Genomic DNA, 25,564 nt, shown 5'->3' with positions numbered 1-25,564 from the left:
CCTCCCTGGAGCAGGGAAAGAAGTATCCTTCTTCTGGACCTCTTCCACTCCATTCCACTGTTCCACTCTGAGGCTCAAGAGAACTCAACACCATGGAGGAACACTTGTCTTACCCCAGCACCCAACCCCACCTTAAACGCAGTCCTCTAGGTTCCAGAGGCTGCCTTGGATCACAGGGTCCTGACTCCACCCCCGGCAGGAAGTGGCGCCTAGGCAACTACATTTGGAACACACCCCCTCAGCGATTCTGGTGCAGGAACTGAGGGACCTCAGTTTGAGAAAAAAGAAAAAAAAAAACTGAAAATTTGTAACAGAATCCCAGCGGAAGGGCTGGGGCAGGTGAGCTGCAAGGACAGACCTAAGGGGGAGGGTCTCCCTGCCTCTGCTAAACATCTCCATTCTCTTTGCTGCAGAGTCTCCCAGGATTGCACTAAACACACGTTTGTTCCTTCGACATATAATTGTTAGAGCTCCTTCTAGCTTCATACTTTACTTTATTTTACCTTTCAGATTTTATTTAAGTAGGGATTTTAAGAAGGCTAGTTGTTTGCTATCCTGAGGGTAGTGAAACGACTGGAGTAGGATAGCAGAGGGCCTGGGCAGGCGCACTAGGATGTGTCCTCCGGAGACGGCTCGGCTCAGGGATCCAGGAGCGCTGGCCCTGGGTGAGTATCCCCACCGCGGGCTCCACTCTCCACCTCCCGCCCCCCTCCCGACCCCTCCCAGCTTGGCGTGTGCTACCCTGCGCCCCCCGTTTGCTCCCAGCCGGCTCCTCCCGCTGCCTCCACCCCCTCACACTCGGTTCCCCCTGCGTCGTCCTTGTCCCACTCAGACTTCGTTCCCGCCGCCCGGCCGGCCGGCCGCACTTCCCGCCCTCGCCTAGATCCCGGCCACCGCCGCCTGAGCCCTCGTCGCCGCACTCCTCTCGCGCTCCGCCCGCGCCCCGCTCCCTCCGGTCCCCGTTCTTCGCCCAGCCCGCCGCTCTCGCTTCCCTCGCCGCCGCCGCCGCCGCCGCGTCCCAGACTCGGTAGGCTCCGAGCCCTGCGGTCGAGCCTGCCCCCTGGCCCCTAAGAGCCCGCGCTCCCGGCTGACGCGGAGGCGCCGCGGTCCCTGCCGCCACCACGGCCAACACGGGTGCCACGCGCCGCCGCCGCCGCCGCCGCCGTGCCGCCGCCGCCGCGGCCACTCGCCCGCCGCCCACCATGGCCCCGCAGCAAACAGGTAGCAGGAAGCGGAAAGCGCCAGCCGAGAGCTCGTCCTCTCAGGGCTCGGCGGCGGACGCAGAGGGGCCGCTGCTGCCTAAGAAGCAGAAGCGGCCGGCGACGCGGCGCTCGCTGGTGCACTACCTGAAGGACCGCGAGGTGGGCGCGCAGGGCGGCGCCGGGCTGTCGGGCTCCAAGGGCGAACTGCGCGGCTACGCGGTGCAGAAGCTGCCCGAACTCTTGAGGGAGCGCGAGCTGGCCCTGGGCACCCTCAACAAGGTGTTCGCGTCGCAGTGGCTGAACGCCAGGCAGGTCGTGTGCGGCACCAAATGTAACACCCTCTTCGTGGTGGACGTGCACTCGGGGCAAATCACGCGCATCCCCCTGATGCGGGACCGGGGGCCCTGGCTGGCCCGGGCCCAGCCGAGCTGCGGCATCCACGCCATCGAGCTGAATCCCTCCAAGACGCTTCTGGCCACCGGGGGAGAGAACCCCAACAGCCTGGCCGTCTACCAGCTGCCCACCCTGGACCCCGTGTGCCTGGGCGACCGCCACGGCCATAAGGACTGGATCTTCACCATCGCCTGGATGAGCGATACAGTGGTTGTGAGCGGCTCCCGCGACGGCACTGTGGCTCTATGGCGGCTGGACCCCGACATGTTCAATGGCAGCATCGCCTGGCACAATGACGCGGGGCTTCCTGTGTACGCCCACATCCGTCCGAGGGACATGGAGACCATCCCCAGGTCCAGCACCAGCCCCAGTAACCGCAAGGTGCGGGCCTTGGCCTTTAGTGGCAAGAACCAGGAGCTGGGAGCCGTGTCCCTGGACGGCTACTTCCACCTGTGGAAAGCCCGGAGCACTCTGTCCAGGCTGCTGTCCATCAGGCTGCCCTACTGCCGGGAGAATGTGTGCCTGACCTACTGCGAAGAGTTGTCCCTGTATGCAGTGGGTTCCCAGTCCCATGTCTCCTTCCTAGATCCGCGCCAACGCCAGCAGAATATCAGGCCCCTGTGCTCCCGAGAGGGCGGCACAGGGGTGCGTTCGCTGAGTTTCTACCAGCACATCATCACCGTGGGCACGGGCCATGGCTCCCTGCTCTTCTATGACATCCGTGCCCAGAAGTTTCTGGAGGAGATGGCGTCGGCCAGCCCAGACTCCTGTCCTGGGCCCTCAGGAAGGAAGCTCAAGCTCACCTGTGGCAGAGGCTGGCTCAACCACGATGACCTGTGGGTGAACTACTTTGGCGGTATAGGGGAGTTCCCCAACGCGCTCTACACCCACTGCTACAACTGGCCTGAGATGAAGCTCTTCGTAGCTGGAGGGCCTCTCCCTTCAGGCCTGCATGGGAACTACGCAGGCCTCTGGAGCTAAGGATGGCCAATGTGTTCTCAAAGTGCCCAGATTTACCTTCCAGTCCCCGCTCACTTTCTTCTTCACGCTGTGTTTTGTGCTTTTTAACTCACTGTGGCATTTGTCTTCTAGGTTGAAAGTGCCCAGCTTACCTGTGTTTAGTGTATTTAGGCAGAGAGAGAAAGAGAGAGACAAATCAAAGGTGATCTTTGGGCAATCGAAAGTTGGCTTTAAGATTTTTCTGTACCTCTTCCAACACCACCATGTTTTTTGCCTCCTCTTACAAAGAATTTTGTCTAATCTTTAATTGTGTTCTCTGAGTGATTGACATATGCTCTTTCTTTGGGCTGTTGTAGAGGTGGTACCCCCTACAATTCAATACTTTTTTTAACCAATATTTCAACAGTATGTTCAGGTCTTCTACACGTTTCAGATGTATGGTATTTTGGGAAAATATATGCTAAAAAGTATCTTTGGGGCTGGTTGGAGGAACTACCCTTCATATATATAAGAGAACAGGTATATAGCTCTGCTCTAGAAAATGCATTTTAAGATCTGGATTGCCACCATTTGGGGCCTGTTTCATTTGGATTTTGGAACCTGGTTGTTTGTTGCTTGTATATTTTTGGTACATAAAATATTTAAAAATATGTTTTCTTCGTCAAGAAATCTTAGAATGGTGTTCATTCTATTAATCACAATTTTGATTAGTAATTTTGTTTTATTCAGTAAAATTTAGCCCCAGGTCCTCAGCCTTCTTGTTTAAAGCTGCTATAACACAGCCTGCTTTCCTGGGTATCATTTATGCTACAGATTTCCATAGCTAATCAAAACTGGCCTATACATGGCAGGACAATCAGGGAAGTTCTTTTGGGGGTAAACATTTCTTTAAAGTTTAGGTAACACTATCCAGGCAGCCATTTACACAGAAAGGCCCGCTGTTGTGCTCAATGTAGATGTTGTTGACAATTTTTTTATTATATACATGGGTATTCCTTTTATTGGGATTGTGTATGTGATGGATTGCAGAAAAAATAAAACTTGTTTAGCATTTTAGCAATTAAGTACTAGGCTAAGGTTTTTAAATGCTTACATATCTATTTTTTTCTTAATTGTCTTCTAGGAATATATTTATCAAAGTCAAAATCTTCCAAGAGACCAGATGAAACTGAAACATTAGCTGTGCACACATTACTCTGTATATTTGTTTTTGAAAAGCAAACTTATGCTAGTATCATGGGTGAAAAGATGAAATAACATCTTGAATGCCTTATCAAAATATACTTGCTATAGGTTGGGACAGTTTGGTATCTTATGTTTTTAAGATGATATAAAAAACTTTATTTACAAAAAAAAACTACATGTTGTGTTTATAGCTACCTACTCACATATGCTGTGTATTTGTGTATGTCTTTGTGTTACTTCCCATGTGAAAAAAAGGCACATGTGTATACCATTTTACATATGCACATATTCCTAATATTTTAAACTATGTCTATCAAGACTTGGTCTTTAGTTTTGTTTTATTCGAGATAAGTAATACATGCACATGACCAAACAAGTCAAACTGTATAAAAAGTGTAAGGTGAAAAGTAGGTCTCATACCCTAGGATCCCTGATCTCCTGCCCATAGATCACAAGCAGTATATTTTGTGTTTGTATAGTCAATACATATAGAAGCATATATGTATGTGTGTATGCAATTTTTATATAAATGTGCCATTTATCGCAAAATCTTAGAGATTTTTTCTTATACCTATCTACCTAATTAATTTTAATTGTATAGTATTTCCCTGTAGGATTGGCACATACTTTATTCATTATACCTTTAATGAGCATGTATATTGGTTCTTATTTGCTGTAACTATAAGCTATTCTACAGTGATTACTTAGGTGCATACATTTTTGTGCACATGTGTAAGTAGATCTGCAGGATAAATTCCTAGAAATGGACTTGCTGGATCAATTTTATATTTAATAGCCATTGCCAAATTACCATCCAAAGAAGTACTACCAGATTAACCTCCCATAAATAATGCATGCATGCCTACTTCACCATACCCTTGCCAGCTGTGGGTCATCAAACTCTGTGCTCTTTGACAATCACATATCTGCTTGATCCTGATCCTTTCTAAGCCACTGTGGCTGGGTTAGATTTGTGGTCAGAGTACCAAGTAGGTTCTGAAACAGATCAAGAATATGGGGAAATGAGGGCAAACAATAAAAATACTGTCAAACCAAAGACCAAGAACACCTACAGTTCAGGTTCACATATCTGGAGATGGATTACAAAGGACTGTCTTCCTTAGATTCTTAGCTGTACCTAGTAGGGTTCTTTGGTTTATTGTACCCTTATTTCACTTGTATTCAATGCATCATGTATCAGTAAAGAAAATCCAAGAAGGAGATAATGAGAGCCTGAGCTAGAATATTTGAGGTAAGTGGAGAGGAAGGAAGTTACTAGAAAAATGAGGTGAAAATAAAATGAACCATACTTGGTATTTCATGTGGAGGGTGAAGAAAGGCAAAGAATTTAGGTGGACTCTAAGGCTCTGGCTTGAATGTAAATGAATAGTGACAAACAAATCTAGGGACTATAAGCACAGAGGATATACGTGGATCAACTCGATTGGGGACATGTTGAATTTGAGGTGCTTATTTGACATCAGAAGAACATACCCAGTGAAGAACTGGCTATCTATCCCAGAATGAGATTTCTCACTGCTGGGAAAGTGAGTGATAGGAAATGTGGGGAAATTTTCCCTTTTGGAAGCAAGCAGAATAGAAAAACCTATCAAGGATCCTAAAAAGAAATGGAGAACAAAAATAGAGGTGGGAAGAATATAAAATAGAAGAGGATTATTTTACTCATATGCCATCACCTCATAAGCCTGAGATAGCAAAATATTTAATTAATACTGAATTAAATTATAATAATTTATGATCATTTTAGAGTCTTAACCCCCATAGCAAAGGGCAGTTTTTCTCCCAGATATTCTCCCTAAATACTTACCTAGGACTTCTCATCAGTCCACTAATTAAGCTGTTTCATTGGTCAACTGCTGGTACCTTCTTGGAGAATGAAAAGTCAGACCTTATTTACAAAGCAGGACTCACAGTGATTTCTGGACCATTTAGCCTACTGGTGTGAGATATCTCCAGCACTCCCAACAGCTTCCTGGCACAGGCATCTCTGGCAGCCATGCTGAAGCCCTGGCAGCCTCAGAGAGGTGAAGTATCACCTCATCACCAGCTGCTACTAGCTCGTGTTTGAGTTCCTCCCTCAATGCCACAGGTGCGGGTCTCTGCCAGTTTTCCCAGGCTGCCAAAGGACAAAGGAAGTGTGCGGTGGAAGATGCTCCTTTCCTCAGCATCACAATCACAAGAGCACAGATACAAAGAATTAGAAGAAAGAAAGAAGAAATAATCACAGGCACAGATTTATTTGCTAGGCAGGTAAATGTAACATCTGAGTGAAAATTATCAGAAGACTAAATAACTAAATTTTTTCCAAGAATAAATTAGAAACAAGAACGGACCATTAACCCTAACAAATTGTGAAAGCTATTTTTTTAATATGCTCTTTCCTCTAAGAAAATCACGCATTTAAACATATAAGCATATAATAGACATGCTAGGCTTGGTGGTGTCATAAATAAATTACTTCACATTGTCAGGGAATATTTAATTTTGAGCCGATTCAGAGTATAGAGTAAATTTTACTCTTTTCTGTATGAGGCCAACATAACATTAATAACAAACCTGACTAAATTTACACAAAATTAAGAGACCTGTTTTACATATATAGATAGATAAATGCAAGTTGTCTTAAAAAACACTGCATATATAATCCATCAGTGTATTAAAAAGAAACTATGCAAACCATGGCAAAGTGAAGCTAGTTCCTGGGATGCAGAGTGTTGGCTGTTAAGAAATCTATTTTTGTAATGTATCATATTAACAGGTCAAGTGAGAAGACACAGGCTCGTGCTAGTATATTCCAATAAATAATTTAATAAAACCCTACTAAAATTCTTGATAAAAATTTTCTTAAAGTATGAGGTAATATAGTCTTCTAATGGTTGTGTGTGTGTGTGTGTGTGTGTATGTGTTTCTTATTGTTTCCAATCTTAACCAGAGCCCTCTTAAATTATACAGTATCAGAGGAATTCCAATGAAAGTAAGGAATGAAGCAAGGATTCTAAAAACCACCATCAGTATTTAATATTATTATAAAAATTCTAGATACAGCAATTAGAAAAGATAGAAAAATAAAAGGTATAAATATTGGAGAAGAGAAAGCAGTTATAATTACTTGCAGATGATGTGACTGTAAAAAAAAATCATTCAAAAGAGCCAACTGAAACAATGAAATATTGTAGTAAGGTGTTCTGTTTTGAAATTAATGTATGAAACATCAATACTTTTCTATTTTACTTATTTACTTATTCAGCAAATATTTCATGAATGCTTACCCTATACCGGGCACTGTTCCAGGTGCTGGAAATACTATGGTGAACAAGATAAGCAAGCCATGCCCTCATGAGGTTTGTGGTCCACTGAGAAGGAAAGAGACAATAAACATACAAAATAGCAAAACAATGGTGTATCAGATGGTTACCAATGCTAATAAAATAAATGACGGTAAAGGAGAAGAGGGGATAGGAATTCTGTGGGAGATGTAATTTTAGTATTTTATTGAGATATAATTGACATTATATTAATTTTCAGGTATACAACATGATTCAATTTTTGTATATACTGTGAAATGATTACTAACTCTAGTTAACACTCATCAATACACAGTTAAAATTTTTTTCTTATAATAAGAACTTTTAAGGTTAACTAAGATTAACTCTCTTAGCAACTTTCAAATGTACAATACATTATTATTAACTATATTCATCATGCTATAAATTACATCCCCAGGACTTATTTGTTTTATAACTGGATGTTTGTACCTTTTGACTCCCTTCATCTATTTAACCAACCCCTCCTCCCATACCCTGTACCTCTGGCAACCACCAGTCTATTCTTTGTATCTGTGAGCACATTTTTTTTAGATTCCACCTATAAGTGCAGTCATATGGTATGTGTCTTTCTCTGTCTGACTTACTTCACTTAGCATATCCATCCATGTTGTAAATGGGATCTCCTTTTTATGGTTGAATGGTATTCCATTGTGCATATATATACCACATTTTCTTTATCCATTCATCTCTTGATGGACACTTAGGTTGTTTCCATGTCTTGGCTACTATAAATAATGCTGTGATGAACATGGGGGTGCATATATCTTTTCGAGTCAGTGCTTTCATTTCCTTTGGATAAATATCCACAGTGGAATTGCTGAATCATATGGTAATTCTATTTTTAATTCTTTGAGGAGCCTCCATACTGTTCTCCATAGTGGCGGCACCAATTTACATTCCCACCAACAGTGCATAAGGAAGGGTTCACTTTTCTCCACATCCTTGCTGACCCTGGTTATTTCTTGCCTTTATGATAATAGCTATTCTAACAGGTGTGAAGTGATACATCATTGCGGTTTTGATTGCATTTATGTACCTGATTATTATGTTGAGCATCTTTTCATGTGTATTTTGGTCATCATGTGTCTGTTTTCTTTGAGAAAATTATGTTCAGATCCTCTGACCACTTTTAATCATATTTTTGCTGTTGAGTACCATGAGTTCTTTATATATTTTGGATATGAACCCTTTATCAGATAAATGATTTGCAAATATTTTCTCCCATTCCATAGGCTGGCTTTTCATTTTGTTGATGGTTTCACTTTGCAATGCAGAAGACTTTTAGTTTGTTGTAGACTCTTTAACCCATTTGAATAGATTGCTGTGTATGATGTAAGATAGTGAGTGGTCCAGTTTCATTCTTTTGCAAGTGCTGTCCACTTTTTTCAACACCATTTACTGATAAAACTGTCTTTTCCCCATTTTACATTCTTAGTTCCTTTGTCATAAATTAATTGACCATATATGTATGGGTTTATTTCTGGCCTTTCTATTCTATTACAAAAGAGAATACGAATTAGGAATTCTGGATGAGATGCAATTTTAAATAAAGTTGTTAGTGAAAACCTGCTCAATAAGTTAACATTTCAGCTGAGATTTGAAGGAAGTGACAAAATGAGTCTTGCAGCTATATCAGAGAAGAGAGTGTGCAAGTGGAGGGAATATCAAGTACAGAGATCTGAGGTGGGACCATTCCTTGTGTGTGTTAGAGCAGTAGAAAGTACACCAGTATTGTTTGAGCAGAGTGCATGAAGAAAGGGGTAGAGTCAGAGAGGTAATGGAAGACAATATCATGCAGAGATATGGAAGAAAGTATGAGAATCTTGGACTTTACTTTGAATGAAATGAAAAGCCAAGGAGGGTTTTGAACAAGGGATTTATGTTTTAGAAGGAAAGCTAGATGCTGTGTTGATAATATACTATAAACTGTAGTAGGGAGAAGACAAGGAGGGGCATCAGTTAGTAGGTAACTCTAATAATCAAAATCAAAGATGATGTTGGCCATATGCAAAACTAATCAGTTTAACAATTCAGTGGAGCTTGTGGTTCAAAACAACAGACACTTCCTTATAAGGATATTCTAGAAGTGACATCAATATTATTTAAATCGAAAAACTGCATGTTAATGCTATAAGAAAGAGTGCCGTGAATATCAGATCAGATATTTTGACAATGTTCTAGAAAATAGAAAATAGATAGGGTCACTCTGATAAATAAAGTTGATCAGGGTTACCATAAGCCTAAGATACAACTATCAGAATGCTGTCATTTTGATGGAAGGCAGTATTCACAGAGAGTCTCCCACAAAGATTCCATGCTATATACTTTGACATATATCAATAGAAGGAGTGATTTTTGAAATCGCAAGCATAGTTGGAGGGCTGTCCATGGATGGGCTTGTCTAGTTGGACCTTTCTCTAAATAGTGGAATACTATACAATTGTTAAAATTCTGGAGCTCATTCTTTATGTACTGACGTGGAGAAGTAGCCTTGATAATGTTACATGAAATAAGCAAATTTCAAATCCATTTTTGTTTAAAAATAGGAGGACGAAGATAACAAGTTTACGGTATGTATAAGAATATGTACAAAAGGGTTAACTGTGTGTCTGTAAGACATAGTATATAATAGGGGACTTTCATCATATTTTACATATTTAAATAATGTTTGAACAGTCTAATATGTATTTCTTAAGCAAACAAGGGGAAAAACAATGAAGATACCTTTTGAAAGCCCTAGTTGGAGTGGGGAAGAGAAGGAGAAGACAGGAATGATCAATGGTGCTCAATGCAGCAGAAGCTAAAAAAGCTGGAGATGAGAAAAATTCATTTTTATGTAATATGGAAGTCCATGAAGGCTTTTTGCCAAAACAATTGTAATAGTGACCAACTGTATTCCCTCCAAGAAGGGATAAACGATTCAGTGTGTCTCAAAATTGACCTTAGAAACTTTTGTCCTATTAACACCTGACAGAATTGTGGTTTTCCGTGTTTTTCTTCTCATCTCCTCAAAACAGTTGATTTTGGGCAAGTAGTGTGAGAATGACATAGGCACTACCTCACTGTCTACAGAATAATGATACAAATGTTCCTGACCCCAATGCAGTACATGATCCAGCACCTACCAATTTCAGGAATCCATGTTGTTCTTCAACCTTCCCTGCCATATATAAGGTATATATTTTATATATATGGTTATATTGTATATATTATATATAATAGGTTTTAATGATATAGAATCATGTTATATAAACTATGTTATAATGATATTTATGTATAATCTCTAAATAATATGTGATATAATTTATATATATAATATTCATAGCTAGAAGCTGATTTGAAGAACCTGTTACACTAGAGAAATCCAATTTTCTGGCACACTCATATTTTCCCCCAAAACATTTCTCTGCTTATTATATGACCATAATTTTGGTTTGAGCCTTAATGTTTAAATGTCCATTAATCTTCCCTAGTCCCACATCCCAACTATAATTATAGTGGAGAGGAGAATTTTAGCTTTGGAATAAGCCAAGATATATTCTTACTCATTGCTATAATACTTAAATCTGTTCCCATCTCTGCTGTCCTTTACTGATAATAAGGGCAGTCGTACATTACATTAAACTATGACAAAAATGGGACTTGGTTTTCATATTTATAGGGGGCAAGGAGAAAAATAATCCCTCAGAACTTGAGAAGTTATATTGAGTGTATAGACAAAGAAAAGGAAGAAACATAATTCATAAAGTCTTTTATTCTCAGTATTAGGATTTGAGTACTACCAATACATGGGAGCATATTTAGTGCACATACCTCCCTGTTGTTAATCAGAGGACTTCTGAAATCTACACACTTTTACTTATGAAGGGCTATAATCAATGCATGAGTCTTCAATTAAATATCACAAATATTTATCATTGGGAATACAAAATAAAACAGAGATACAATACCTAAATTTGTTCATTTGTCTTGCTTTCAGTAGGTTTTATCCAGAAATTAGTCAAAATATTGACACACAATATAATAGTTGGTTGATGTAGCTATAAACAGATGAATCAGTTCACCAAGAATCATTCAAATCAGTAATTTATACTAATGTGGACAAAACTACCAATTGAATAACTAATAATCTCTCCCAACCCATCTAGCTGTTTTGAATTTGGCAACCTGAGAATATAATATTGTTCTGGAAAACCAAATAAATATTATATACAGAATAAGGTAAAAGACTGAGATCATGGATTAAATAATTCCCTTTGTAAAAGGCAACTTCCATAAGCAAAGGGACAGAGACATCATAGTAGGATCAGAGCCTTCTGCTGAGAAGGGACATTAGATAGAGACATATATTTGACCTTCAGGATCTCAATAGAATAATGATACTGTGTGACATGTATGTAGCAGCCAGTATTTCATCTTCACTTGCAAAGAGATTTTATGACTGTGCCTGTTTATTGGGGTCTCTATCTTTGAGTGTTTACATATATAAACACTTGCATACAGACAGAGATAAACTATCTTCAACATGAGGACCTCAAGGTGATGTCTTATTAAAATCTTGAATCTTCTTTGTTTTACTTTATAACTCTCTGTGGGTGACTCACCCAGTCTCAAAATGAAAAACACAAGTCAAACTAATGGCAGAGCACTGCAGTCACCCACAGCATCTGTTATTGTTGTTGTGTTTTTTCCAATTTGCTGGGCTGAGTATTGAGTAATGAATGATAACTTGGCACTACTATTCTTTGGGAATATTTAAACATTTAAAAAAAATTCAAAGCTTCAAAGCTATGTAACAACTGAGCCTTCATCTTACTTCAATATTTTGAGTTGCTGCTCAGATAATAGCAGTTAGTTCTGGCATTGTGAATGTCAAAAATCAAGATACACAGTGTATTATGCAGTGCTTACAGGAAATCAGGTGGGGTGAATGACTATCTTTTAGAAGCTTTTCTACCAATTAAGTTTTTCCTAAGGGCAGTTCTTATAGAGAAAAAGAAAATGGTAAATTATTATGACAATTCGTTCATCTCTTATTATTAACATGTACCTACAGAATATATGGCCAAAAGTAGGATTAATGAATGCTAAAATTGTATAGGTCTATAAAGACAATTAAAGATCATATAACACTGATCTTTAAAGATCAACATACTTAAAAAATTTTATTTACATTTATTTATTTTTGAGAGACAGAGAGCGAGGGCATAAGTAGGGAGGGGCAGAGAGAGAATGAGACACAGAATCCAAAGCAGGCTCCAGGCTCTGAGCTGTCAGCACAGAGCCTGACGCGGGGCTTGAACCCACAAACCATGAGATCATGACCTGAGCCGAAGTCGGACGCTTAACCAACTGAGCCACCCAAGTGCCCCAAGATCAACATACTTTTATAGCAGTAATGTTAAATGTGCTTCCTGACTTTTAATTTTTTAAATAATAAAATGTACATGTAATGTAACAAAAATTCATGTTTCTAACATCTAGAATTAACTAAAAGTAAAGTCATAGATGAAATAGAAGCCCTCACTGAACACTATAATTATAAATTCTCTTCTCACCTCCCCACAGGTAAACACTCACTGTAATAGTTCAGCAAGTTTCTGTACAATTCAATTTTTATACTGCTATGTATTTATATTTATTTAATAAATACTTAAGTACTTAGTATGTGCCAGTTATTAATACTTTCCAAAGATTTGCTCATTTAATCCTTACGGTAATCCACATTTTACAGATGACTATTTTACAAAGGAGTAGTTAAATAACTTGCCCAAGGTCATAAGTAATAAGATGCATAGTTATATCTAGGGTCAGTTTGTACATGTGCATGTTTCCATCTATAATATATAGAATGACTTTTATTAATTTAGTGTTAACTTTTTCAGCAATTTTATTTTTTCATTTAACATGTATTTGAGATCTTTAATGATATGTGTATGTATCTGTTTAGGTTATGTTAACCACTGGATCATCGATTTTGTGAATATACCACAATATATGTATTACATCAATGGATAATCGTGTTCTTACCTAGTTTTCTGTATTTCAAACTATGTTACAATACACACATTTAGAAAACATTTTGTGATGCACACATGTAGTAACTGCTCTCTTATTTTTTTAAGTTTATTTATTTATTTATTTTTTTAGTAATCTCTCCACCCCCTATAGGGCTCGAACTCATAACACCAAGATCAAGAGTCTCATACTCTTCTGACTGAGCCAACCCCACTGCTCTGTATTTTTCAAAATGTAGAAGTGGATTTGCTGTTTCATAGAGTGTATGCATTTTCAATTTGCTTCATGCTACCAAAACAGAACCTTAAGCTTGCTATGGTAAGAGGAAGTGTGGTGATCCCAAACATCCTTGCCCCCAGCTACACATGCACATTTTCCCTGCAATACAAGCAATATTATGGATGATGTTGTTAAGGAATTTTGAAGATACAATTAAAATCCCGAATGAGTTGATTTTAACATAGGGATATAACCTGACTTAATTGGGTGAACTCTTTTTTTTTATTTTTTTTTTTAAATTTTTTTTTTCAATGTTTATTTATTTTTGGGGACAGAGAGAGACAGAGCATGAACGGGCGAGGGGCAGAGAGAGAGGGAGACACAGAAACGGAAACAGGCTCCAGGCTCTGAGCCATCAGCCCAGAGCCCGACGCGGGGCTCGAACTCACGGACCGCGAGATCGTGACCTGGCTGAAGTCGGACGCTTAACCGACTGCGCCACCCAGGCGCCCCAATTGGGTGAACTCTTAAAAGGAACTGGAAGAAGAGAAAAAATTGAAGTGTGAGAGGTTTTTGACACAAGAGAGATCTCTGTTGCTGGCTGTGAAGATGGATAAGTGACACAAATAGGATCTGAGGGTGTCCTCTAGGAGCTGATAGTGACTTCTAGTCAACAGCCAGCAAGAAAATGGAAACTTCAGTCCTACAACTGCAAGGAAATGAATTCTTCCAATAACATGAACAAGCTTGGAAGCAGATTCTTCCCAGAGTTTGCAGCCAGTAACAGAGCAGGCCAAGATACTGATTTCATCCCAGTAAGTCTCTAAGAAAATAACCTGGTTAGGTTATGCCTGCACTTCCAGCCTTCAGAAGTGTGAGGTAATAAATGGGGATTGTTTTAAGCTGCTCAGTTTGTGGTAATTTCTTAGGCAGCAGTAGAAAACTAACACTGTGTCAATTTTTATTCTCCTATGCAGTGTTTAAAATTTCCTTTTACCTCATATTCTCACCAACACTTGATATTTTTTTCATAAAATAATGTTTGCCAATCTGATGGATAAAATATGATGTTATTGTTGTTTTAGTTTGAATATCCTTGTTTGCTGGCAACCAGGTGGTTTTACAGATGATGAAAGTTAAACCAGAGTGAATGTGTTCACTCATGTCCTATAGCTAAGAAGCAGAGCAAAGATTAAAAGTTTGAGTTAAGAAATGAGATATGTCACTTTTCTAAAACCCACTAAAAGAACTTTCATCTCATAGTCATTCAATAAATATAAATGGAACACATGTTATACATCTACATTAGTTTTTATCACTGCACTATAAATATATTCTATGGCTGAAGCACAATCTGATAAACAAATATGGAAATAGGTAGAAGCTGGTAAAAGGGTACAAACTTTCAGTTATAAGATGAGTAAGTTCTGAAAAAAAAAACATGGTTGAGGTGAGGAAAGAGATGATTGTGTATTTATTGCTTTTCCCTAAAATGTGTATTGTTGACTACACTTCTACTAATTATCAGAGCTGCCACTGTCAAAACAACTATGCACTGTTTCCTAATTCTCTTTCCATTAACAATTAAATAACAGAATGATGGAACCTGAAAGAATAAATATGAACTGTGAACTCAGTACTATATTTACTGAAGCTACTATGTATGCAATTGCTGCCCGAGTTCCTGCTGTGCTTTGAAAATACATAATTGAAGAATGTTTGTCTTTGGACAATAGTGATAGGAAGACCTTTGTAAATTACAAATTTACCTGCTGAAGTAAAAGTCATAGGTTCTTCCTTGGTTATTTAATATAATAATAGCACAAGCATGGTATGTTAAGTGTATTTTTATATACAACAACAAATATCGAAACTTCTAGTTAAATTTAAAAAATGGCAGTCATTAAAATTGTAATGGTAACTGTTACTGTGTTCCAATCTGTAGTGAATACAGTTATTCTGTCAGTGGGTTTCAGATTTCAACTAATTGTATATCGGCAGAATTTTGAAGGAACTCTTTTATGTTTTTAAATATTGACAAACTTAAACTTATGTACAAATATAAAGTGAGGATTAGACATATAGCAGGACTGGGGCGCCTGGGTGGCGCAGTCGGTTAAGCGTCCGACTTCAGCCAGGTCACGATCTTGCGGCCCGTGAGTTCGAGCCCCGCGTCGGGCTCTGGGCTGATGGCTCAGAGCCTGGAGCCTGTTTCCGATTCTTCTGTGTCTCCCTCTCTCTCTGCCCCTCCCCCATTCATGCTCTGTCTCTCTCTGTCCCAAAAATAAATAAACGTTGAAAAAAAAAATTAAGACATATAGCAGGACTTACAGCTTCCTAGACTCCTCCCTCTCCATTACCCTTAAGTCAGCAACTTATTCCTGTTGAACTAAGTTGTCTCTTGAATCTTTCCCCTCAGGCTATCTCCACTGCTATTGGTCTAGTTCTGACCCTCCTCTTCTTAAAGTGGGATTTATAATTTCCTATTTTGTCTTCCTGCCTATAGCCTCATTCTTTGCCAATCTGTATTTTACTGTTAATACTTACCTTTCTAAATCCAGGTTCTTTTCTGTGCTTGTCCAGTATAGCAGACACTAGTGACATGTGGCTAACATAATTAAAATGAAATAAAATTAAAATTTTATCACAGTTCCTCAGTTACACTACTCATATTTCAAGTGCATAATAGTTACATCTGTCCAGCAGCACCACTTTGGATACTGCTGATACATACTATTTCCATCATTGCAGAATATCATGTTAGATCATGCTGCTCTAGATTATTGGTTCATGGTTTTAGTTAGGATATCAGAATCAAACTTTGGATACATACAGAGTCTGTACAAGATTGTTTATAGCAACATTATTAATAATAACCATAAAGTAAAAACAACCCAAATGCCTATCAACTGAAAAAATGGATAAACAAATTACCCATACAATGGTATGTTATTCAGTAATACTTAAAAACAAAGTATAGGGGCACCTGGGTGGCTCAGTCGGTTGAGCGTCAGACTTCGGCTCAGGTCACGATCTCATGGTCAGTGAGTTCGAGCCCCGGTGGGGCTCTGTGCTGACGGCTCAGAGCCTGGAGCCTGCTTCCGATTCTGTGTCTCCCTCTCTCTCTGGCCCTCCCCCATTCATGCTCTGTCTCTCTCTGTCTCAAAAATAAATAAAAAACATTTAAAAAATTAAAAAACAAAGTATACTATATGCTATAACATGAATTAACCTTGAAACGATTACACTAAGTGAAAGAAGCTAGTCCTAAGGGACTGCATAATATATGATTCTATTTATATGAAAGGACTAAAAAAACCACAAATCCATAAAGATAGAATGTAGGTAGGTGAAACTGTTACAAAACTCTGTAAATATACCATAAAACAATGAATTGTGCATTTTAAAGTGGTGAATTTTATGATATAAGAATTATATATCAATAAAGCTGTTACAAAGAAAACAACAACAAGAATCAAATTATTGAGGTTTTAAACATCAGACCCTGGATTCTAACTTGGTCCCACAAAAGCAGAATCTCTATTCAGGATATAGGAAGATAGATAAATAAATAGATATAGATAGTAGATATTTTATAGGTAAAATATAAGTTATATAACATGTAGCTATATAATCTCCATAATATTTATATATCATCTATCATATATATACATCAACAGGTTATCCTAATGTTCATACAGGATATGAACTACTGCTACTTCTCAACTATGATCCCCCTCAAGGGCAGGGATCATGTCTTTTTGAGATTTTGATATTTAGAAATACTATAAGCAAATCAAAATGGAATTATAAAACATGTTCAAATAAACCAAAGAAAGAAGGAAAAGTAAAAGAGTGAAACAAAAAATAGAGAACAAAGATTTAAAAGAATAAAATGGTAGGCTTAAGCCCTAACATACCACTAAATATATTAAATGTATGTGATCTAAATACATCAATTAAAACACAGAGATTAGCAAAATGGGTTTATAAAGACTGATCCAACTATATTCTGTCTACAAGAAACTTGCTTCAAATATAATAATATAGGCAGGTTGAATATAAAAAATATATAATAGAAAATTTAATCAAAGGAAAGTAGGAATGGCTATATTAATATTAGATAAAGTCAACTTCAGAGCAAAGAATATTACCAAAGACAGAGAAGGACATTATATAAAAGAGTCAATCACCTAAGGGGAGATAGAAACTCTAAATATGTTTGAACCAAACAAAGAGCTGAATATTAAAGGAGCAAAACTGATAGACTTGAAAGAAGAAATAGACAAATCCGTAATATTTTAATGTCTTTATTTTGGAAATTGATTAAACATCTAAATAGAAAATAAGCAAGGGCACAGAAGAGCTCAGCAATACCATCAACCAACAGTATCCAATTGACATTTATGGAACACTACTTAACAGCAGAATACATATTCTTTATATGTTTCCATACAATATAAACAAGATAGACCATATCCTGGGACAAAAAAAGAGAACTCAGCAAATATAAAGATTTGAAGTCATACAGAGTGTATTCTTTGAACATAATGGAATCAAGCTAAAATAAGTAAAATGACAATAGGGAAATCTCCAAACACTTGGAAACTAAGGAACACACATTTGAATAATGCATGTGTTAAAGAAGAGTCTCAAGGTAATAATGACATGCTGAAATGAATGAAAATGAAAGTACAAAATATCAAAATTTGCAGGAAGCAGCTAAAGCTGTTCTGAGGGAAATCTATATCCCTAAATGTGTAAATTAGAAAAGAACAAAAGTCTCAAATCAATAATCTAAGCTCTCATTTCAAAAACCGAGGAAAAGAAGAGTAAAATGGGCTCAAATAATATACAAGGAAGGATATAATAAAAAAAAGGAAATGAAAACAGGAAAACAATAGAGAAAAATCAATGAAACTAAAGATCTAATTCTTTGAAAAGTTCAATAAAATTGGCAAACCTTTAGCAAGACTGACAAAGAACAAAGAACAAATCGTCAATATCAGGAATGAAACAAAGGAGATCAATACAGACTCTAAAGTTAGCAAAGAATAAGGGAAAACCACAAACATCTCTACATAGATAAATTTGACAAATTAAGTGAAAAAGACCTATTCCTTGAAAAAACAAAAACCACCACAAGTTACCTAATATTTAATTGCCTTGTACTTATTAATGAATTTTAATCATTAACTTAAAAACTCCCCTAGGGTGCATGGGTGGCTTAGTCGGTTGAGTGACTCTTGATTTCAGCTCAGACCATAATCTCATGGTTTGTGAAATCGAGCCCCATGTTGGGCTCTGCACTGACAGCTTGGAGTCTGCTTGGGATTCTCTCTCTCCCATCTCTCTGCCCCTCTCCACACACACACACTCTCTCTCTCAAAATAAATAAATAAGCATTATAAATAAATAAATAAATAAATAAATAAATAAATATTTTAAAAATAAAAACTCCCCTAAAAAATCTCCAGGTCCAGATGGTTTCACTTAAGAAATCTATGGACATTTAAAGAAGAATTAACACCAATTCCCAATTCATTTTATGAAGTTTATATTATCCTCATACTAAAGTCAGACAAAATATCAGAATAGAAAACAACAGGAAATAATTCCTCATGAATATAGATGTAAATGCCTTAAAAATATTAGCAAACTGAATTCATCAATGTGTAAAAAGAATTATTCAACATGACCTTGTAATTAAGGTCTTTTCAGGGATGCAAGGCTGATTAAATATTCAAAACTCAATTAATGTAATTCATCATATTAAAAGCCTAAAGATAAAAATCACATAATCATATCAATTGATGCAGAAAAAGTATTTGACAAAATTCAATACCTATTCATGATAAATAATCCCATAAAAATAGGACTAGAGGGAAACTTCTTCATTTTAATTAAGACTATATGCAAAAAGAATACATCTAATATTATACATAATGGTGAAAAACTGAATGTTTTTCTCCTAAGATCATTGAAAATGCAAAGATGTCCACTCTCACAATTCTCATTTAACATAGTGAGGAGAGTTGTAGATGATGAAATGAGGCAAAAAAAAAAAAAATTAAAAAGAAAGAAAGGCGGGATAGAAGGAACATACTTAAAGATCATAAAAGCCATTTATGAAAAGCCCACAGCTAACATCATCCTCAACGGGGAAAAACTGAAAGCTTTTTCCCTGAGATCAGGAACACGACAAGGATGCCCACTCTCACCGCTGCTGTTTAACATAGTGCTGGAAGTTCTAGCATCAGCAATCAGACAACAAAAGGAAATCAAAGGCATCAAAATTGGCAAAGATGAAGTCAAGCTTTCGCTTTTTGCAGATGACATGATATTATACATGGAAAATCCGATAGACTCCAGCAAAAGTCTGCTAGAACTGATACAGGAATTCAGCAAAGTTGCAGGATACAAAATCAATGTACAGAAATCAGTTGCATTCTTATACACTAACAATGAAGCAACAGAAAGACAAATAAGGAAACTGATCCCATTCACAATTGCACCAAGAAGCATAAAATACCTAGGAATAAATCTAACCAAAGATGTAAAGGATCTGTATGCTGAAAACTATAGAAAGCTTATGAAGGAAATTGAAGAAGATTTAAAGAAATGGAAAGACATTCCCTGCTCATGGATTGGAAAAATAAATATTGTCAAAATGTCAATACTACCCAAAGCTATCTACACATTCAATGCAATCCCAATCAAAATTGCACCAGCATTCTTCTCGAAACTAGAACAAGCAATCCTAACATTCATATGGAACCACAAAAGGCCCCGAATAGCCAAAGGAATTTTGAAGAAGAAGACCAAAGCAGGAGGCATCACAATCCCAGACGTTAGCCTCTACTACAAAGCTGTCATCATCAAGACAGCATGGTATTGGCACCAAAACAGACACATAGACCAATGGAATAGAATAGAAACCCCAGAACTAGACCCACAAACATATGGCCAACTCATCTTTGACAAAGCAGGAAAGAACATCCAATGGAAAAAAGACAGCCTCTTTAACAAATGGTGCTGGGAGAACTGGACAGCAACATGCAGAAGGTTGAAACTAGACCACTTTCTCACACCATTCACAAAAATAAACTCAAAATGGATAAAGGACCTAAATGTGAGACAGGAAACCATCAAAACCTTAGAGGAGAAAGCAGGAAAAGACCTCTCTGACCTCAGCCGTAGCAATCTGTTACTCGACACATCCCCAAAGGCAAGGGAATTAAAAGCAAAAGTGAATTACTGGGACCTTATGAAGATAAAAAGCTTCTGCACAGCAAAGGAAACAACCAACAAAACTAAAAGGCAACCAACGGAATGGGAAAAGATATTTGCCAATGACATATCGGACAAAGGGCTAGTATCCAAAATCTATAAAGAGCTCACCAAACTCCACACCCAAAAAACAAATAACCCAGTGAAGAAATGGGCAGAAAACATGAATAGACACTTCTCTAAAGAAGACATCCGGATGGCCAACAGGCACATGAAAAGATGTTCAGCGTCGCTCCTTATCAGGGAAATACAAATCAAAACCACACTCAGGTATCACCTCACACCAGTCAGAGTGGCCAAAATGAACAAATCAGGAGACTCTAGATGCTGGAGAGGATGTGGAGAAACGGGAACCCTCTTGCACTGTTGGTGGGAATGCAAATTGGTGCAGCCGCTCTGGAAAGCAGTGTGGAGGTTCCTCAGAAAATTAAAAATAGACCTACCCTATGACCCAGCAATAGCACTGCTAGGAATTTATCCAAGGGATACAGGAGCACTGATGCATAGGGCCACTTGTACCCCAATGTTCATAGCAGCACTCTCAACAATAGCCAAATTATGGAAAGAGCCTAAATGTCCATCAACTGATGAATGGATAAAGAAATTGTGGTTTATATACACAATGGAATATTACGTGGCAATGAGAAAAAATGAAATATGGCTTTTTGTAGCAACGTGGATGGAACTGGAGAGTGTGATGCTAAGTGAAATAAGCCATACAGAGAAAGACAGATACCATATGGTTTCACTCTTATGTGGATCCTGAGAAACTTAACAGGAACCCATGGGGGAGGGGAAGGAAAAAAAAAAAAAGAGGTTAGAATGGGAGAGAGCCAAAGCATAAGAGACTGTTAAAAACTGAGAACAAACTGAGGGTTGATGGGGGGTGGGAGGGAGGAGAGGGTGGGTGATGGGTATTGAGGAGGGCACCTTTTGGGATGAGCACTGGGTGTTGTATGGAAACCAATTTGTCAATAAATTTCAGGAAAAAAAAAAAAAGAAAGAAAGGTATATAAATCATAAGGGAAAAAATAAGATTGTCTTTATTTGGAGATGACACGATTTTGTATATAGAAAATCCCAAGGAATGTACAAAAAATCATAGAGTACATAATTAATTTCAGCAAGATTGCACAATATATGAAAACATGCAAAAATCAATTGTTACTTCTACATCTAGCAATGAATACATAGACAATGAAATTTAAAATTACAATATCATTTACAATTTCTTAAAAAAGTGAAATACTTTGGTGTAAATCTAACAAAAGATGTGTGTAACTTGTGTATGAAAGAAATCAGGGCGCCTGGGTGGTGCAGTTAGTTGAGTGTCTGACTTCGGCTCAGATCATGATCTCATGGTTCATGGGTTCCAGCCCTGCGTTGGAACACTGTCAACACAACAGCTCAACTCAGAGTCTGGAGCCTGTTTCAGGCTCAGTGTTTCCCTCTCTCTCTGCCCCTCCCCGTTTGCACTCTGTCTGTCTCTCTTTCTCAAAAATAAATAAACATTTAAAAAAAAGAAATCATAGATCTAAATAAAATGGAGATATATATTATGCCCAATGATGGTAAGGTCCAACATAATGAAAATGTCAATTCTTCCCAAATTGAAATGCAGGTTTAATACAATTCCTAACAAAATCCCAGTAAGTTTTTTTTTTTGCTGCTGTTATTTTTCTAAAATTTATATAGAAAATTAAAAGAATTATAATAGCTAAATCTATTTTGAAAAGGAAGAGTACAGTGGGTGGAATCAATGTTCCTGATTTCAAGACTCATATAGATACAGTGCTAAAGTCTGTATGATACTGGTGGAAGGATAGACACATATATGAATGAACTGGATAAAGAATCCTAAAATAAATCTGCACATCTGATTTTTGACAGAGGTGCCAAAGCAATTCAATGGAGGAAAGATATTCTTTTCAACATGATGCTGGAGATATTGGACATTCATAGACCCCACAAAAATAAACCTCAACCTAAATCTCACACCTTACACAAAAGTTAACTCAAAATAGATCATGGACTTGTGTAAAATGAAAAACCAGAAAACATTTAGCAAACACAGAAAATAAATTCTTTTTAAGTCCAGGGCTATGCAAAGATTTATTAGACTTGGTACCCAAAAGCATACTCCATAAATGAAAAAACTGATAAATTGGGGCACCTGGGTGGCTCAGTCGGTTAAGCGTCCGACTTCAGTTCAGGGCATGATCTCACAGTTCATGGGTTCGAGCCCCGCATCGGGCTGTGTGCTGGCAGCTCAGAGCCTAGAGCCTGTTTCCGATTCTGTGTCTCCCTCTCTCTCTGCCCCTCCCCCACTCACACTCTGTCTCCCTCTGTCTCAAAAATAAATAAACATTAAAAAAAAATTTTAAAAACTGATAAAATGGTTTTCATGAAAAATTTTACAGTTGCTCTGTGAAAGATTTTGTTAAGAGGCTAAAAGACATACTAGCACATTGGGAGAAAATATGTGTAAACTACATATCTGACATGGACTCATATCTAATATACTTTAGGAACTCTCAAAGCCCAAAGGTAAAAAAGTAAACAGTCTGATTAGAATATAGACAAAGGCAGAAAAAGCCACTTCATTGAAAATATACAGTTGTTAAATAACCACCTGAAAGGATGTCCAAAAATATTAACCATCAGGTAAATGCAAATTAAAAACACAGTGACTATCATGGCACACCTAACATAATGGCTAAAAATAAAAACCAATGACAACATTAAATGCTGACCAGGATGCACAAAACACTGGATAACTCTGCTGGTAGAAATATAAAATGGTACAGGGGCGCCTGGGTGGCGCAGTCGGTTAAGCGTCCGACTTCAGCCAGGTCACGATCTCGCGGTCCATGAGTTCGAGCCCCGCATCAGGCTCTGGGCTGATGGCTCAGAGCCTGGAGCCTGTTTCGATTCTGTGTCTCCCTCTCTCTCTGCCCCTCCCCCGTTCATGCTCTGTCTCTCTCTGTCCCAAAAATAAATAAACGTTGAAAAAAAATTAAAAAAAAAAGAAATATAAAATGGTACAGTCACTTTAGAAAGCAATTTGCCAGTTTCTTAACAAAATGAAACATATACCACCATGTGGTCCAGCAGTTGCACTACTAGACAATTATCCCAGAAAAATGAAGACTTATGTTAATACAAAAACATGCACATGAATGCTTATATTAGCTTTATCAGTGATAGCCCCAAACTGAAAAACAAACAAACAAACAAACAACAGGTGTCCTTAAGCAGGTGAAATGTTTAAACAAACTGTAATACATGGAATAGTCAATAAAAGTAAGTGAACTATAGATACAGAGAATTATTCTGGGTGAGAAAGCCTATCCCAAAAGTTTGTCTCGTATAATTCAATATATGTAATATTTTTGAAATGACAAAATTATAGAAATGGAGAACAATTTAGTGGTTGCTAGGAGTTAAGGAAAAGGGAGGTAGGTACAAGAGAAGTGGGTGTAGCTCAAAAGGGTAACATGAGGGATCCTCCTGCATATTGACTCTATCCATGTCTATATTCCAGTCATGATATTATAGTATAAATATACAAGATATTACCATTGGGACAAACTGGGTAAAGTGCACTTGAGATGTCTCTAAATTACTTAAAACTTCATGTGAATCTACACTCATGTGAAAATCTTTAAGAAACAGTAAAAAAGTGCTTAACTCTACTTATGCTATGCAAACATTAGCTATTATTATTAAAGAGTTTAGTAAAAATATTTCAGTATAAGAATAAAATGAGAAAGCAATTAATGAAAAATATGGTCAATATATCATTTCAAGATTGGAAAGTTCAGAATACAATGGAAAGATAAAACACCAACAAAGAAAACACTATATATTGATTGCTTAAAATTTTTGCAAAATCAGGAGATACTAATAAACAAAATTGTAGAAAGAAAATGGTAATCTGTGAAAATGCAAATACGGCAAATATATCATTAGGTGAATTCCAATCTGTCATACCCTTGTGTAATCCTCTCCCCTTAAGTGAGGATAGAATCTGTGACTTGTTTTTAACCAGTAAAATCTAGGTCGCTCTCTTGATTAGGTTATGCTCTATAGCAAAGGTGATGGCTTGACACTTCCATGATTTAGTTATAACATACAAAGCTCAGTCTTGACAGACTGTAGAGCAAGCAATTCTGCTGGCCTTGAGAAAATAAGCTGCTCTGATATGAATTGCCTTTGCAGAGGACCAAGTGGACACTCACAGAGGACTGTGGACAGTCTCAAGGAACTGAGAACATCAGTCCTACAACTGCAAAGAACAGAATTTGGCCAACAATCAGGTGAGGCTATTGAGACGAACACCCAAATTCTAGAAAGGAATGCAGATTTGCTGATAACTGGATTGCAGCTTTATGAGATTCTTATCTGAGGTCCCAGGTAAGTCATGCTAAGGCTCCTTGGAACTTTCTATGGAAACTGTGAGTTAATAAATGTGTGTTGTTTTAAGGCACCAATCTTGGGGTGAATTGCTGCACAGAATGGAAAACTAATAAAGCAAAATATTTAACAGTAAATATTATCAATAAGTAAGGAACTATTAAAAAAAGATAAACATTAAAATAGAAAAATTACCATAGTTTATATAATGGCATAAACAAAAGAAAAAATTACATATAATTAAAATATTTTAAAAATCCATCCTTATTAATAAATCAGTAAAAATAAAATAATAAGCTAGTGTTTTGGGGCCAAACACATTGATGAATATTTTGTTTTCTTATTTTTATTTTTTTAATTAATTTTTTTATTTTTTCCAGGTTTATTGAGATATAATTGACATATACATTTTTTTAAGTTTCAGGGGTACAACATGATGATTTGATACACATATACATTGTGAACGATTACCACAATAAGGTTAGTTAACACATCCATCATCACATATAGTTACTATTTTTTGTCTGATGAAAT

At 37.8% G+C, this 25,564-nt stretch overlaps 1 protein-coding gene across 3 annotated transcripts; it reads left to right on the top strand.

Annotated features, from left to right (window-relative positions):
- The first annotated feature begins 238 nt into the window (after positions 1-238).
- LOC125157880 (DDB1- and CUL4-associated factor 12-like protein 2) lies at positions 239-24,933 on the top strand. 3 transcript variants are annotated; one of them, XM_047844960.1, is made up of 3 exons: positions 239-339; positions 511-665; positions 833-3,619. In XM_047844960.1, the coding sequence occupies exon 3, from the start codon at positions 1,203-1,205 to the stop codon at positions 2,574-2,576; it is 1,374 nt and encodes a 457-aa protein (XP_047700916.1). In that variant the 5' UTR covers positions 239-339; positions 511-665; positions 833-1,202; the 3' UTR covers positions 2,577-3,619. The 3 variants fall into 3 exon arrangements, 2 of the variants coding, with proteins under 2 accessions (XP_047700916.1, XP_047700915.1); XR_007149084.1 differs by lacking the exon at positions 833-3,619 and adding an exon at positions 24,836-24,933 and having other exon boundaries at positions 247-665; XM_047844959.1 differs by having other exon boundaries at positions 247-665.
- Positions 24,934-25,564: the final 631 nt, after the last annotated feature.

The sequence above is a fragment of the Prionailurus viverrinus genome, chromosome X (genome assembly GCF_022837055.1).
Source record: "Prionailurus viverrinus isolate Anna chromosome X, UM_Priviv_1.0, whole genome shotgun sequence".
Taxonomy (NCBI): Eukaryota; Metazoa; Chordata; class Mammalia; order Carnivora; family Felidae; genus Prionailurus; species Prionailurus viverrinus.
Note: the sequence above shows the minus strand (reverse complement) of the source record. Positions and strands in the feature narration are given on the sequence as shown.